We start from the raw sequence: 18,439 nt of genomic DNA, 5'->3' as shown, positions 1-18,439 counted from the left end.
CCTTAAAATTTACTCCAAAACACATTCACAGAGAACATGCAAATCAAAAAATTTGAGCAATTATGGAAACAAGATTTTAAATCGTTTTTAAAAATAAGCATAGTAACTTTTTCAAGTACCTATCAAAGCCATCTCTATAGCAACAATACTAAGTCATTTTGAACAAAATAACTTTTAACACTTGCTGATGAAAAAATAATTTTAACTTTACTAAAAATATATACTTTTGTTCTGGTTCCAAAATGACAAAGAACCAAACTGGCTTCACTCCCTCCACCCCCACAGAAAATGAAAAACAAATATACGGCACCAATTTATCATCAGCAATATCCCAGAATTCAAACGTGAAGAAGAGACAGTTCCCAGGGCCACAAAGAGGGAAAAAAACTCCAAGAAAACTATAAGATATTTGATGCCTTTCCCCATAATCTGCCCACCATGAAGTGCGTGGAATACTTCCCCAACTCACAATTTCTACACTGAATCTCAGTCCTGGAAACTGTTCCTTAACTCAATCAAAGGAGATGCCAAATCAGAGGGGCTAATTCACAGCACCATGCTACAATTCCACAGATCCCCTGGGCATGAACCCCTGGCCAGCCTCCCAACACTGCCAGAATATCCCCTTTGGACTTTTCCCATTCAGGATGGGCAGCAACCCAATCATTTACTATAGCCAGGCAAACTTTGGCTTAAGGTACCATCCAACACCAAAAAGAAGGCAGCAACCTAGAAAAAAAAAAAAATCAACAGGTAAATTAAAAAGAATCTCTAAGAAAACAAGTCAAGTAAAAAACAAAACAAGCCAGACAGGATAGATTGGAATAGACAGTCTTTCAATGCAAAGACATAGAAAGACATCCACAAAAGCAATAGCAAACAGGAAACCATTATCTCTCCAAATGGACAAACCAAGGAACCAGTTACTGATGCCACTGAGAAAGTGATATGTGAGCTCTCTCACATATAAAAATAGTAGATTTAAGGAAACTCAGTGATCTCCGAATTAACACAGAAAAGCAATTCAAGTATTCATCTGAGAAATTTAACAAAGATATTAAAATAATTTTTTAAAAACAGAAATCTTGCAACTGAGAAATACATCAGCTGAACTGAAAAAAATCATTAGAGGTTCTCAAAAACAGAATGCATCAAGCAGAGGAAAGAATCGGAGAGCTCAAAGACAAGCATTTGAAAATATGATCAGAGGAGAAAAAAGAAAAAAATGAAAAATAATAAAGATGATCTACATGAAATAGAAAATTACCAGAAAAGACCAAATCTAAGAATTATTTGTGTCTAAGAGGGAGTTGAACAAGAGCAATGGGTAAAAGCTTATTCAAAGAAATAATGTTGAAATTTTTCCAAAACTTGAGAAATATATAAATATCCAGGTAGAGGAAGGTCAGAGAATATCAAAGAGATTCAACCCAAATAATACTAACTCAAGTCATCTAATAATCAAATCCTCAAAGGTAAAGGATAAAGAGAGGATCCTAAAAGCAGCTAGAGGAAAGAAGCAAGTAACATATAAAGGAACTCCAATTCATCTGATAATTTCAAGAGAAATTCATATGATAATTTCAAGGGATGTAAATATCCCTTTACAAAAAAAAAAAAAAAAAAAAAAAAAACAGAATATGAAAGGAACATATGCCAAAAGAATAAAGGCCATATATGACAAATCCACAGCTAATATCATACCGAATGGGGAAAAACTGTCTTTCCTCTAAGATCTGGAACAAGACAAGGAAGCCTAATTTCACTACACTATGTTTAGTCAACATAATACTAGAAGTCCTGGCCAGAACAATTAGACAAGAGGGGAAAAAAAGTGGCGGGGGAGCATCCAAATTGGAAAATAAAAGAAGTCAAATTAGCCTTGTTTAAAAATGAGAAAACTCTGAAGACTCCACCAAAAAACTGTTAGAACTGATAAATTCAGTAAAGTTGCAGGATACAAAATCAACATACAAAACTCAGCAGCATTTCTGTATGCAAACAGGAAACAATCTGAAAGAGAAATGAAGAAAGCAGTCTCATTTACAATAGCTACAAAAAGAATATCAAATACCTAACAATTAATTCAACTAAAGAAGTGAAATATCTATAAAAAATATAAAACATTAATGAATGAAATTGAAAAGGACACAAAAAATTAAATTTAAAACTTAAAATGTCAATACTACCCAAAGCAATTTATAGATTAAATGCAATCCTTATCAAAATCTGAATGATATTCTTTACAAAAATAATTTTAAAATCCTAAAATGTATATGGAACAACAAAAGAGCCCAAATAGCCAGAGCTAGAGGCATCACACTACCTAACTTCAAAATGTACTACAAAGCTATGGTAACCAAATCAGTATGGTACTGGCATAAAAACAGACACACAGACCAATGAAACAGAATAGAGAATCCAGACATAAACCCATGCATTTATAGCCAACTAATTTTCAACAAAGGCACCAAGAACATTCATAGGGTGAAAGGATAGTCTTTTCAATACACTGTGCTGGGAAAACTGGATATTCATATACAGAAGAATGAAACTAGAACTGTATCTTTCACCATATTAAAAAAAAATCAAATCAAGATGGATTAAAAACTTATGTTGAAGACCCAAACTCTGAAATTACTAGAAGAAAACATTGGGAAAATGTTCCAGGACATAGGTCTGGGCAAAGATTTTGACTAAGACCTCAAAATCACAGGCAGCCAAAGCAAAAATAGACAAATGGGATTATATCAAGCTTAAAAGCTTCTGCACAGAAAACAATAAACAAAATGAAGAAAATGAATGTCTATATAATGACAGAAAATATTTGCAAACTATCCATGTGGCAAGGAATTGATAACCAGAATATATAAAGAGCTCAAACAACTCAGTAGCAAAAAACCGACTAATCCAATTTAAAAGTGGGCAAAAGATCTGAACAGACATTTCTCAGAGGAAAACATAAAAATGACCAACAGGTATATGAAAAATGTTTAACATCACTAATAATCAGAGAAATGCAAATCAAATCACAATGAGATATCTTCTCACTCCAGTTAAAATGACTTCTTCAAAAAGGCAAGGATAAGGGATGCTGGTGATGATGTGGAAAAAAGGAGAACTCTCATACGCTGTTGGTGGGGATGTAAATTAGCATAGCCACTATGGAGAACAGTTTGGCGGTTCCTCAAAAAACGAAAAATAGAACTATCATATGATCCAGCAACTGCACTACTGAGTATACATCCTAAAGAAATGAAATTAATATATTAAAGAGATATCTGTACTCCCATATTTACTGCAGCACTATTCACAAGAGCCAAAATATAAAATCAACCTAAGAGCCCATCAATGGATAAACAGATAACATGACATATATATAGAATGAAATATTATTTGGCCATAAAAAGAATGAAATCCTGTCATTTCCAGCAACATGGATGGAACTGGAGGTCTTTATGTTAAGTGAAATAAGCCAAGCACAGAAGACCAAATATTACATGTTCTCACTCATGTGGGAGCTACAAAAGTAGATCTCATGAAGATCTCTAGAAAGTAGATTGACGGTTACCAGAGACCAGAAAGGGCAGAGAGAAGGAGCATAAGTAGGTTGATCAACGGATGCAAATATACAATTAGATAGAAATAAGACCTAGTGTTTGATAGATCAGTAGGATGATACTAGTTAACAATAATCAATTGTACATTTCAAAATAGCCAAAAGAGAATAATTTGAATGTTCCTAGCATAAAGATAAGATATTTAGGTAGTGGATATCCCAACTACCTTGATTTGATCTTTACATATTATATGAATGTGTCAAAATATCCTATGTACCCCCAAAATATGTATATCTATTATATATCAATAAAAAATCAAAAATACATAAATAAAAATGTGTACTTTTCATGTTACTTCATTTTTTTACTTCCAACCTATGAAGAAAAGTAACAAACTTTTTAAAAATGTCAAAGTCATGTCAAGTTTTGACATTTTTAAATGTCAGCAAAAAAAGATAACTTAAAATTATATGCTATGATTGAGTTCAGAAGTTGTTACCCTTGTCTTTGTACCCAGTTTAAGAGGCATGAAACAAAATTCTATTTGTATCTTTTTAAGAAAGGATGATTTTTTTATGGTCCACAGATCAATTTTGATAACCAATGTCAGATCAAAATGCATACAGCCCATTTAAAAATACTTTTATATGCATACCATTATGAAATCAAATGATGAAATATTTTAACAGCTTTCAAATGGCAGTTTGTATTTATTTTCTGTCTATCAACCGTAATTAGCATAAAACACTGTTCAACTATATGCTATCTTAGACCTCAACTGTATTTTCATCACAACATTTTGACTACTGAATCTCTCAGTCACCAAAATAAATAAAATAGCTTTTATTTAAGTTATCATATTAATTCCCAAGCAGGATGTATGATACATATGCCAATAATGTACTGATTTTCAATATGAAGACCAGTACAAAACTCCTTTCTTTCATTTATTTACAAATTTCTATTGATGACCATTTTTCATTCCATGCAGAACAGCTGACCAGTGAAAACATTTTGGAAAGACACAAAAGAACAGATATACTGAAAAATAGAGGCAAGATATGGGGATAGAGTTCATAGCATATGAGTCCATAACTCTAATTGTTTGTAAGGTCTATCTTCATTCTTTTCCTGGGGTTCTGTCAGACACTCTAATATACTTATAATTCTTCCTTCTTTTTTCTTAAGCTTTTTTACTTATCTATTCATTCAGTCTTTCAACAACTATTTAATGAGCACTACTATGTATCAATTACTGTGTGAGGTGCTAGGAATACACTGAGGAAGAAGATACACATCACTGTTGCATAATGAAATTTGTTTAATTTGTTCAATTCTTCCCTTTCTTTTGTAGAGAAAATTTAAATGTCTTAGTGTTGAAAAGCATTGGTTTTAAAGTGCCTTTTAAAATGTCAACACTTACTAGTAAAGTTTTTCTGATAATGGAGCCAATGATTTACTTTTTTGATTGCACACACACACACACACACACACACAACTTTAGTTAACTGAAATTGACTAAAATTAAAAAGAATAGCTGTCTAATCTAAAGGAAAAGTCATGCTTCACAGCTAACTTATAAAATGCACTTTGCACATCTTTGTCATCGTTGGGTTTTATTAAAATAATTCTACTAACTTTTGAAATTGATGTTGCTTCTTCAACAGGTTTATTTTTTTCTTTTTGCAAGGATTTATTCTGTGACTACTGGCCCCCTAGTGGATAGCAAACGTCAACAAAAAATTTGCACAAGTTACACATTCATCAGTAAAAACGCATTTTCATTTTTAGCATCTTGCTGCTGAAATATTTGTTGCAAATTTTTAAAATTACCAAATAATAAAATACACAAATATTTATAAATTTACACTATACAATAAATGACAAAACCACTGCAGAAAAAAAATCCAGACTACCTTCTGTAAATTCTATGACAGGACTGTTCAGCCTCTATTTCCTACCCTAATTTATAATCTCCAACAACCTTATAGTCTCCCCTCTCAAATGCCAAACGATGGATCATGACAAAACTGGCCAATACATTAAAAGGCAAATGGCACAGCAATGTCAAATACTTCTACCACCACCACCAAAGATCTTTCTATCAGACTTCGTTTTAGTAGTGGTACCTTGCATCCTGTCCTTTAAAAAGAAATGTTAGCTGTCTTGTATCTGAAAAGTTAGGGAAAAGATGGATTATTGCTGATTATATTTCAGTTGAGAACTCTTCACCACACATGCCTCCCACACAGTATGAAATCATGGCAGGAGCAGTATGTAAGTACAAAATGGAGACCTTCCAAACTCACCCCAGCTTATTTTAATGCAACTCTTAATAAAATACTTCATATAAAATCCAGAACAAATGTCAATCTATGCAGAATGCCGGGCCAGCATGTGTAAACTGGGACTGTCCTAGGCAAGCTGGCACATGTTGCAACTCTATTTATAGGTCACTTAAATGAAGGAAAGTTGACAATGGTTCAAGCTGAATTCAGTTGAAAATAGAAATAGAGATTCTTTTTTTCACCTAAAAATTGAAATATTTAAGTTATGTATTCCAAGAGAACAAACTGACTTCTATGCAGTAAAACCAATTATTATACCATGTTAAACATCCTTTTTAAGGGAGATATTTTGTCTTTCAGAGCTCATATCATATTCTTGAAAATAAAAAAGTCTATTAAGCATTGGCCATATAAGAACAGATCATTATTTGTCTTCAAGTCTATTAATCATCCTTTCAATAAAAGATAAAAATGTTACAGAAAAGACACCAGTCATGTTAAAGACATTTGTTAATTATTACAATTTTCTCTCATTCATCATATGCACCAAGCATTTATTGAATGTGCATAATTCATAGAAAGTGGCATGAAAGACATAGCCATTTTTGTTGCCTTTTTGTTTTACCTGTATTCTAAAAAGTATAAGAAGAAATATCTAGGAATAAAGGTTATGAGATCATTTGCTTCCAGGTTATTAGATTCTTTTTTCCCCTAAGAAAAACATTGGTGATTTATTTTTTCTAGTTCCTTAGCTCTATAGTTTAACCTTTTTCTTAACCACACTTTTTTTCCTTTTACAAATTATTTCCCTTTACAACATTTTATCTTATTTCTCTCATGGTTATGCTATTTTTTCTTACCACATAGCACAGATGACCACTTCGAATAAGAGTCGTGACAATCATGGTCATGATTTCATGAAAGCAGACTACCCAGATAGTCCTTAAACCATGTGTAATGCACACTTAGTAAATTCTAAATACAGTTGATTGGTGTTAGGTACACTATCAGCATTCTATAAATATAAGCATCTGAATCTACTGAAAAGATCCATTATCGAAACACTGATTATAAAGAAAATTTCATTAATTTAGACTCAATTTCACAATAAGTCTTAAATATTTACTACTAATAAAATTTCAATGAAACCAGTGATTTTAAAATGTAGCAATTATGCACATAATTCTCCTTTAATTTTTTACTAAATATAATTTACATGCAATTAAAAGTACACAGATCTTAAATGTTACTACTATAATAGCCATTGACAAATATATCACCCAGTAATCCATATCCCTATGGAAGATACAGAAGGTTTCCATCACCCCAGAAAGCTCCCTCAAGGAAAACATCGTTATGATTTCTTTTCTATAGGTTTGTTTTATCTCTTCTTGACCTTCATATAAATGGAATCATATCATATGTACTCTTTTGTGTCTAGCTTCTTCCATTCATCACAATGATTTTGAGATTTATCCATGTTTCCGTGCATGTAAATAGTTCCCTCACTTCATTGATAAATATACACTTATTTGAATATACTTGAATATACCACAGTTTGTTTATTCATTCTCCTGTTGATGGACATATGGGAAGTTTCCATTTTGGAAATTCTATGAATGAGACTGCTATAAACATTATCATACAAGTATTTTGTAGATATATTACTTCATCTCTTAATTAAATACCTAGGAGTAGAACTGCTGGGTCATTGGGAAAGTGTATATTTAATTTTATAAGAAACTGTCAAATACTTTTCTAATGTTTAGACCATTTTATTATTTATTTATTTACTTATTTATTTATTTATTTATTTATTTATTTATTTATTGAGACAGCGTCTCACTCAGTCACCCAGGATGGAGTGCAGTGGTGCAATCTCAGCTCACTGCAACCTCTGCCTCCCGGGTTCAAGCAATTCTCGTGCCTCAACCTCCTGAGCAGCTGGGATTACAGGCATGTGCCACCGCGCCCAGCTAATTTTTGTATTTGTAGTAGAGACGGGGTTTCACCATATTGGCCAAGCTGGTCTCAAACTCTTCACCTCAAATGATCTGCCTGCCTCAGCCTCCCATGTTTATACCATTTTAATTGTTTTATACTTTCACTAGCAAGATGTTAGCAGTCAAATTCCTCAATTCTCACAAAAGGTAAGTGTTGTCAGAATTTTTGTTGTTTTAAATCGTAGCATTCCTAATGGATATATCAAAGTATCTCCTTACAGTTTTTTGGGGGTTTTTGTTTTTTGTTTTTAGATGTAGTTTCGCTCTTGTCGCCCAGGCTACAGTGCAATGGCGCCATCTTGGCTCACCGCAACCACCACCTCCCGGATTCAAGTGATTCTCCTGCCTCAGCCTTCCTGAGTATAGCTGGGATTACAGGTATACACCACCACACCCGAATAACTTTGTATTTTTAGTAGAGATGGGGTTTCTCCATGTTGGTCAGGCTGGTCTTGAACTTCCAACCTCAGATGATCCGCCCACCTGTGCCTTCCAAAGTGCTGGGATTAGAGGCGTGAGCCACCGCTCCCGGCACTTTATAGTCTTGATTTGTATTTCTCAAATAACTAAACACGTAGGACACTTCTTGTACTTACTAGCAACGCATTTTTTTTTTTTTTATAAACAGCCTATTCCAACTTCTTATACTTTAGGAATATTTTAAGTTAATGAATTTTAAGAGTGCTTTATATACCTTTTTAAGCAATATGCATTTTAAGCAATAAGCAAATATTTTCTCTTGAAATTTCTTGAAATACAATGTGGTTATACAGTTTCTTAATAGTGTCTCAATGAATAAAAGTTTTTATTTTGATGAAGTCTAATTTGTTGTGGATTTTTTTTTCATTTTATAGAATTACTGCTTTCTGTGTCTTGTCTAAGAAATTATTGACTACTCTAAAATCTGAAAGAAGTTCTCCTCTAATTCCTCCTACAAGCTTTGCAGTTTTAGCCAAAACCAAGATCAAATAATATTATCCAATATTTTCTTCCAGAAGTTTTATACTTTTAGGTTTTACATGTATCTCTATGATCCACTTTCAGTTAATTTTATACAGTAAAAAGAACTAGGCTTCAAAATTTTTTGGATATGGATATTCAGTTATTCCAGCACCATTTGTTGAAAACACTATCCTTTCTCTACTGAACTGCCTTTGCCTCTCGGTCTAAAATTACTTGTCTATACATGAACTGCCTTTGCCTCTCTGTCAAAAATTACTTGTCTATATATGAATGGCTTTATATATAGACTCTCCATTCTGTTTCACTGATCTATTTGTCTTTATGCCAATGCCACAATGTTTTGATTACTGTAGACTTATAATGTATTCAAATCAGGTAGTGTTGGGCCTCTAACTTCGTTCTTCGTAAAACCTGTTTTGGTTATTTCAAACATTTCTATTTTAAGTTTAGAATCTATCTGTATATATAGATCAAATTGGGGAGAAATGACATCTTAACAATACTGAGCTGTATGATCCGTGAACACAGTTTATCTTTCCATTTATGCGGACTTTCTTTTATTTCTTTCATCAGTGTTTCAGTGTTTTCAACATACAAACCTTGTGCATATTTTGTTAGATTTATATCTAAGTACTTCATTTTTTGGTGCTAGTATAAATTTATTTTGTATTTTTAATGGTCTTAAAATTTTTTTAAATTTCTATTTATAAGTGTTTCCTTGCTACTATTTAGAAATATAAATGGTTATCAGCTATTGACTATATTCTACAGCCTTACTAAACTCACCAGTTTTAGTAACAATTTTATAGATCCCTTTAATGTTCTCTATACATGTTCATGTTCTCTGTGAATAAAGTGTTAGTTCTTTCTTTTCAATCTAGATGCCTTTTATTTTATTTTATTATGCCTATTGCATAAGAGTAAATCCAGGCACTATTATTCCATCTGTACTGGAAGCTGAAGTGTTAAGTACATATTTTGAATATTATTTTTATTTTTAAATAATCAATGTCACAGAGATATTTGGAAAGTCATAAGTATTAGATAACAAGGAAATGGTGATTACCAAACTGCTAAATATTCATCATGCTGAACCTACCTTAAAACTTTATGTGGCACATATACACCATGGAATGCTATGCAGCCATAAAAAAGGATGAGTTTGTGTCCTTTGTAGGGACATGGATGCAGCTGGAAACCATCATTCTTAGCAAACTATCACAAGAACAGAAAACCAAACACCGCATGTTCTCACTCATAGGTGGGAACTGAACAATGAGATCACTTGGACTCGGGAAGGGGAACATCACACACCCGGGCCTATCATGGGGAGCGGGGAGGGGGGAGGGATTGCACTGGGAGTTATACCTGATGTAAATGACGAGTTGATGGGTGCAGCACAGCAACATGGCACAAGTATACATATGTAACAAACCTGCATGTTATGCACATGTACCCTAGAACTTAAAGTATAATAATAATAATAAATAAATTAAAAAAAAAAACTTTAAAGTTTAGATCCAAGATAATTGTTTTATATTTTTATTACCCTTGGTATTTTCATTAAGAGTCATCATTCAAGCAGTAAAATGTAAAAACAAACACTACACTGAAATTCAATAAATATCTGTTGAATGAATGAATTATAACAATGAATTATAATATGAATGAAGACAATCCTGCATTAATTTGTCATACAACTACCAGTTATAGGAGGAAAAAAATAGCGACAGAGAATGCCTTCAAGTTTATCTCATGGCAGAGGAGCTTAAAATACAACACAATACAGAATTTTAGAACTGGAAGTCTTCTCAGGATTTAGACTGTCTTTTCCCATTCCAGAGATGAGAAGACGGAGACACAGAGAAAAAAATAAACATCCAGAAATGATGACACTATGGGCCTAGGTTTTCTGACTTCTAGTTCTTTCTCATCTACCATACAAACTATCCATATTTCTTACTTTTTAACTTCTCTAAATGTTGTAGAACCTGCTACATATTAAATAAATAGTAAAATTTTGCAAATAAAAAAACTTTCCTACATTTCACTTATTTTCAACTACAAAAATTATGAAGCATCCAACTATTAAATAATTTCAAATATAAGAAATATCAACTAAATGTTTTTAAACAGTTTTACTTTAGTTTTCACTAATTTTATTTTCCTAACCCGAAAAAAATCCAGTTTTAAAATGTATTTCACAAGTTATTTTGAAATAAAAACATACTTGAAACTCAAAAATATTTTGCATCTAAGTTGATAAAGAATGCAATTTTATGAGTATATGTTAAGTCAGTATTCGCCTACTCAACGCTAAGGTCTAGGGCCAACTTGATATTCATTCATTCAATAAATACTAATGACCTATCTGTAAAACACTGTACCAAAACCTGTGAGAGAAATAACAAGTCATTTAAAAAGGTCAAAACTACTGCATCACGTTGCAGATCAAAGCTCCTTAAGAGTAACATACTTTTCTGTCTCAAATATAGTTACAAGTCCATAGAGATTTAAATTAAGTTGAACTGAAGTTTCTCTTTCTGAAGCCACTGGTTTCTGAATGGTATTGAAAAAAACAAATTACTAATGCTTTAAACTGAAATTATATTCCTAGCATTACCTCCACTTCCCTGTCCAATTCAAATACTGCAAGAAAACCCATTCTGGTAAGAAAGAAGAAAAAGAGACAGAGAGAGAAGGATAGAAGCTGGGAGGCAGGGTGGGAGATAAAGGAAAAAAAAAAATAGGTTTAATTGAAAAAATTTAAATGGTGACAAAAGAAAATGGGCAAAGGGAGAAATTTCTACAACACTAAGAGAACTGCTCTCTAGGGCAGGGACTGGCACACTTTTTCTGTAAAAGATCAAAGAGCAAATATTTGCAGGTTTTTTTTTTTTTTTTTTTTTTTTTTTTTTTGGAGACAGGGTTTCACGCTTGTTGCCTGGACTGGAGTGCAATGGCACGATCTTGGCTCGCTGCAACCTCCAGCTTCCAGGTTCAAGCGATTCTACCACCTCAGCCTCCCAAGTAGCTGGGATTATAGGCATACACCACCACATCCAGCTAATTTTTGTATTTTTAGTAAACATGGGGTTTCAAGATGTTGGCCAGGCTGGTCTCAAACCCCTGACGCCAGGTGATCCATCCTCCTCGGCTTCCCAAAGTGCTGGGATTACAGGCATGAGCCACTGCACCCGTCCTATATTTGCAGTTTTGAGGCCCATATGGTCTTTCACAACAGCTCAACAATGGAACTGTAGCTGAGAGCAGCCGTAGACAATAAGTAAATGAACACGAGTGGCTGTGTTCCAAAAGAACTTTGTTTACAAAAACCAAGTGGCAAGTCAAATTTGACCCAGGTTCATAGTTTGCTGACCCCTTGCTGTAGGGGAAAAAATTCAAAGGACTCAATACTGGCTACAGATAAATGTCTAATTAACTACTGTATAATCTGCATTTTAAAATAAAAGAAATACTCTTTAAAGTGTTTCCCAAATAAACATTTATGTAAGTTATAATGAGTTCCATTTTCTAGGCATAACTACCAAATCTGATATTAAACTCTAACTTCTTTCCTGACTAAAAGTAATTTTTGTGAACAAAAGGAGCTATTGGTTGGGCATTTATAAGGTTTGGAAAGAAGATATAAAGTATGCTTTGAGTCATTTAGCATGAATTTATTAGTAATAGTAGCCAAAGCACCAGGCAAAAGAGAAAAGACTAAAAGGAACTACAACCTGTTGGCTCCCCACAATAGGTCAATTTCAATTGTTTATTCAGGCCAGTAGTTGTGAGTGAAAGAGGCAATAAGGAATATAAGATTTTTATTTGTTCTCATTACCACCTTCTTCTAAGATTACAGATAGGCAACACTTTGGGAGGCCTAGGTGGGTGGATCATCTGAGGCCAGGAGTATGAGACCAGCCTGGCCAACATGGTGAAACCCCGTCTCTACTAAAAACACAAAAAAATTAGCCAGGCATGGTGGCGGGTGCCTGTAATCCCAGCTACTTGGGAAGTTGAGGCAGGAGAATCGCTTGAACCCAGGAGGTGGAGGTTGCAGTGAGCCGAGATCGTGCCACTGCACTCCAGCCTGAGCAACAAAGACACTTCTGTCTCAAAACAAAACAAAACAAAAAACACAAAGATTACAGATAGGCTTTACCTTGTCTATAATGATGAATTAATTACTCATAAATTTATTGAATTTATTTTTAACATGCATAACTTCCTGATGAAATGCATTCCAAAACTTAATATTCTATTATGTGACCCAGTGCTTTAGTATTTCGTCTTATTCTTCCTAAACCTGCCTCTCTAAGCTCCACAAAAAGCTATCTCATGTGGTTAATTTTTAAACAAATGGAGTCTATATTCCTATTTTCCATTTTTTTTTTAGTCTGATCTTATCGATGTGTTACTCAAGAAATCTTATTTCTGACTGGATTCAGACTTAGAAGTAGAAGCTCACAGAGAGGAAAGTCTGAATTTCTTGGCAATTTGTTCCTGGCGCTTCTGTTTAGCCTCCTTCATTCTCTTGGCCGCAAGTTAAGCATATTCTGCAGCCTCTTCCTAATTTTTCTTAGTATGCTGCTTCTCAGGCAATATGCCACCATTTGTGCTGCAGGACATGTGGAGTAACAAGACGCTGAATCTTGGGTGCTTTGGTCCTAGGTTTCTTACCTTCTTTGTTTAAAGGCTTTCTTACAACATACTGGCGGACATCATCTTCTTTAGAGAGATTGAAAAGTTTGAGGATTCTGCTAGCTTTTTTGGGCTCCAGGCGACGAGGCACCGTAGGTGCCAATAGAATATATTGAATATTCTTGATATTCAATCCAAGAATATACTTTTCTCCTTTTTTAACAATAACCAAGTTAGAATGCTCCAATTGGCATCCACAATGCAACCACAAACTGATTTTCTCTTTCTTTCTCCAGTTCTTCTTGGTCTGTAACAGGAATGCCCCTTACTCATTAGCAGGTGGACACGGCCATGAATCAAGATACCCCGCTTCACGGGGAATCATTGTTTGTCGTTACCACCACTGATTAGGACCTCATAACCCTTCCATTCTTCAACCAAAGCATCAGCAGCAACTTCTGTGGCCATATGCTTCTCATAAAAAGTGCAGTTTGCGTTTATTGTCCACTTCAATGAGTTTCTGGCAGCCAGTGGCTGGGAAGGAGATGTCCAGTTTCATCTTGAAGCAGGTGAATGCCTCCGAGGTACCATGAAAAAGAGCTCATTATCCATTTTATTTAGTTATTCATTCACTCATTTTTAAAAAATCCTATCTCCATTGGTTATCTATTTTTTCATATACCTTGACCATTATAACTGCCATTTGGGGAACTTTCTTGATCTCTGAAGTCATTGTGTAGCAGATACTACCAGCAACCCAACCATATTGCCTCATCATTCACCATTCCCTACACAGCAATATTGGCTTACTATAAGTGTCTGTTACATGCTGCCTGAGCGCTTTCTCTAGCCAGTGAGTTTCAGAGAGCTAACAATTCCCAGGATCAGCCCTGGACCAACAACAAAGGAGAGTTGATAAATAAATACTCCAACTTTTTTGTCCTCTGTATAGGATAACTCTGAGGTCTTTCTACCCAGTCTCCCAGAAGAAGTCTCCACAAGATTAAGATGACTGTTTTCCCCAAAGATAGGATTACATATACTGTTCCCTTTTACCACTTTGTAAAAGAACTGATGCAGTCATTGTTTTCTTTTTCTCTTAAGATCCAGCAACGTATTGGAGTGGTGACTTTAGGTACCATCTAAAATGACTCCCAGTGGTCTTACTTGTTAGAACTGATACCTGAGAACCCACCATACTATATATACAATTTGTTTCTGCAGAAATGCATGACTTTGTACTTATTCAACACAGAAATAAATGTACCTGCTACTTCTGGGCAACAGAAATAGTATAAACCAAATTTAAATTTATCTTTATTCAAACAGAAAAATAAGGTATAGAAAAATAGGCCGAGCACGGTGGCTCACACCTGTAATCTCAGGACTTTGGGAGGCCGAGGTGGGCAGATCACGAGGTCATGAGTTTGAGACCATCCTGGCCAACATGGTGAAACCCTGCGTCTATTAAAGTACAAAAAATTAGCCAAGCATGGTGGTGCACACCTGTAGTCCCAGCTACTTGGGAGGCTGAGGCAGGGGAATCACCTGAACCTAGGAGGCAGAGATTGCAGTGAGCCAAGATCGTGCCACTGCACTCCAGCCTGACAACAGCATAAGACTCCGTCTCAAGAAAATAAATAAATAAATAAATAAATAAATAAACAAATAAATAAGGAAGAAAAAGAATCTTCCCATCAAAATCCTTTATTCTCCTTCCAAAGGTAGGAAATATAAGAGCCCTATGTACTATTTTAAGTATCACACTTTGAACACGGAGAAGCCCATAGAACTGAGCCAAAATAGTTACAACAGAGTTAGCACATGGATATATCAAACTCATGAAATCCTTCACTATAAACCTGACGTTGGGTCTGCATATACTTGCTTGAAAAACCACATCATCCTTCAGCCCAGGATAGAACCTTTGGAGATATTGTTAACCTTCCCCATTATCTTAACTCCCACTTCCAACTAGTCCCATCAATCCAACCTCTATAAAGTGTCTTATAGCCATCTCTTCTTCATTCCCATTAGTCCAATGCCAGTCTCTCTTTCCTATGACAAAAACTTCTAAGTTCCCTGTTTTATTTCACTTCTTTATTCTGGGAAATCTATCTGATAACCTAACACTCCCACATCCCATCTAAGATAGTTCAAACCTATGATAGGTCAAGTCCTGAACATCACATACAGTATTTATGTAAAACATACGAATGTTTACATTACTTAGACAACTCACCGTTGCCTAAACATTTCATGTATTGTTATCTCTGTTTGGAATGAAGACTAAAAGTAAAAACATTTGCCTAAAGATTAAACAAAATGTTTACCTGTCTGAAGCTATGTCACTGGCAATGTGATGCTTCACGCCTGACCCATTTTTAATAGAATCCTGTCTTGTGAGCCCATGAGATCGACTTTTCTCCACTGCAGGTACAGATAAGTCACCTGAGGGTCCTTGGAACTGGGTCTGCTCATGTAGTTTTGGTTTCTTCTCCTGAGGTGCCTCCTCATTTCTTAGCCCTCGAAGAACCTTTTGATCAGGTTGCTGTGGTGTATTAGTTCCACTATTATAAAACCACGCTCCTGATTTAGTGAGGATTTCTTGTTGTTTTCGGCACAAATTACATACCCACATAACCTGCACATGAAGACACAGGGGGAAAAAAATTAGTGTTCCCAAAAGTTAAAAACAAAGAAAAAGAGACAAAAATTCAAGCAAACAAAAAATTATATGGTTATCCTTCTGAAGTTAAAACATAATCCCAATTAACTGCTACTGTAAATTAAATAATACATACTTTCTTTTAATTTTTCTGAATAATTCTAATGAAATAGACAACATTTATTGACCACAGAGGTAGCAAACTAGAGTCCCAAATTGCTGATTGTTCATTTGTACTATTTAATTTGTTTTATTTAAATTAGAGGCATTGTGTAACACACAGAAAATAGATTTTGAAGCTAGACAGTTGGGTTTAAATACCAACTCCAAAATTAGAAACTTTGCAACTTTCAACAAGGAATTGAATCTTCATATCTATAAAACTTAGTTTCCTTAATGATAAAATAGGGAAATAAAGATGATAATTTCCCTGTATTTTGAGGTTGAATATTAGAAATAATTTATTTAAAATATCTACAATATTACTTGTTATACAGAAAATTAGCTGTTAACATTATGTTAACATTCTATCAGCAATTATATTATTCTTAAGGGGGCTTTTATTTTTTTCAAGTAGCACCTAATGGCTAAAATAAAGCTACAAGCTTTGTTGATCCTCTATTTAAAAAAACCTATTAATTGCTAATAATTTATAGTAATGCACTTGATGTTTTTATTGTGGCAAAAGACACAAAATAAAATTTGCCATTTTAACCATTTTTAATTGTATACCTCAGTAGCAGTAAGTATATTCACATTGTGAAACAGATCTTCAAAACTTTTCTTGCAAAACTGAAACTCTACACCCCATTAAACAGCAACAGCCCTTTTCCTCTCCCCAAGTCCCAGCACAACTATTCTATGCTCAATTTTTCAACAGATATATTTTTTCAGATTCCAGAAATCTAAACATATTGTAATTAATATCTCTGTGGCCAGAAAACCCTTCACCATTTTCCGAAAAATCCTTTTCAATTAATCATTTAAAAAGTCATATTATCATAAAATAAGCGTTCATAATTCAAGTGTATGAGTGCTAATGTTTTATGTCAAATACTTACTCTTACACAGCTCTCCAGGTTGCTAAACATTTTCTCACATGAAATAAATTACAACAGTATAGATAATCACAGTAAAAGGTTCAACATGGTGTTTTCAACTGACACAAAAATGTTTCTGTAAAATATCACGTAGATTTTTTACCTTATTGTCCATTATTCCAGTTCATAGTTTGTACAGATCTTATCACACAACATTGTACTTGCTCATTTTTATTATTTTTTTCTTTCATTGAATTGTATATATATTTCTTTTCTCCCCAATTAAATTTGAAGCTTATTGAAGGCAGGAACTACATCTTCTACTAACGTAATAAAACCTTATAAATTATAGAATGGTAAGATATAATAAATGTTTGCTAAGTTTAAGTTTTTTAAAATTCTTCTGGGGGAAATATGGTAATAATATATTTGATATTATTAGGCCAAGATGTATGTTCATTAATTTCCTAAAGAATTAGTCATAAATAATATCAATATATGTACGTATTTTATTTTTATAAGTATTTTGATGTGAAAACAACATTATTTCACTGAAATTAAAAAGAATATGCCTCACAGTTCAAATTTCTTTTGCTATAATTGATTTGAATAGACATGAAATACATCTAACCCATCAACAGTCTCAAAATCAAATTTGAGTCAGCATCTCAGTCTTTTGATGCCATCTTGTGACAAATGCAAGTACTGCAGATCTCTTTTTTAAAGTCACGCAAAACAGATCCACAAAATAATGCAAAAATAAATGAAGTTTGAATTTCAACTTTTCTATTTTAAACGAGCTGTTATTTATGCTTCAGTGATAATCTATCCTAGATTATTATAAGATATAAATTTATCTGAATTAGGTCACACTCAGAGTACTGAAAAAGAGCATCCTTTCGTGCCTGGTAATCAACAAATGAAACAGAAATGAGAGCTTGTGAGACAGACAATTATCCAATCACTATCATCTGCAGAAACAGCATTTTGTTGCTTTGTAGCAGTTGAAAAATAAAATTTTTCACAAGGTAAGCAGGTTACTTAATGTATTTTAGAGCAGAGCTTCTAAAAGAATATCCCGGAGAGAATAGCATCAGTATCACCAGAAGTGCAAATTCCCAGGTCCCACCCTAGACTTACTGAATAGGAAACTCTGGGGCAGTTCCCAGTAATATTTTACCCCAAATCCTCCAGGTAATTCTGTTTTCTAACATTTGAGATCCACCAATCTATGGCAGAGATTCCTAGTTCAATATGTTAAATGGGTTAC

The 18,439-nt window shown here is 33.9% G+C and overlaps 1 protein-coding gene and 1 pseudogene across 37 annotated transcripts in view; both read right to left on the bottom strand.

The window, feature by feature from the left end:
• Positions 1 to 18,439, bottom strand: part of RIMS2 (regulating synaptic membrane exocytosis 2) — a 765,294-nt gene that overhangs the window by 490,897 nt on the left and 255,958 nt on the right. For all 37 annotated transcript variants that reach the window (XM_073018262.1, XM_073018263.1, XM_073018267.1 and 34 more), the window contains one exon: positions 15,795 to 16,105. In XM_073018262.1, coding sequence (XP_072874363.1) covers positions 15,795 to 16,105 — 311 coding nt within the window. The remainder of the gene's footprint in view (positions 1 to 15,794; positions 16,106 to 18,439) is intronic.
• On the bottom strand, positions 13,075 to 15,014 carry LOC103237260 (small ribosomal subunit protein eS6-like; annotated as a pseudogene).

This window comes from Chlorocebus sabaeus, chromosome 8, assembly GCF_047675955.1.
Source record: "Chlorocebus sabaeus isolate Y175 chromosome 8, mChlSab1.0.hap1, whole genome shotgun sequence".
In the NCBI taxonomy this organism is placed as follows: Eukaryota; Metazoa; Chordata; class Mammalia; order Primates; family Cercopithecidae; genus Chlorocebus; species Chlorocebus sabaeus.
This window is presented reverse-complemented; position numbering and strand designations above follow the sequence as displayed.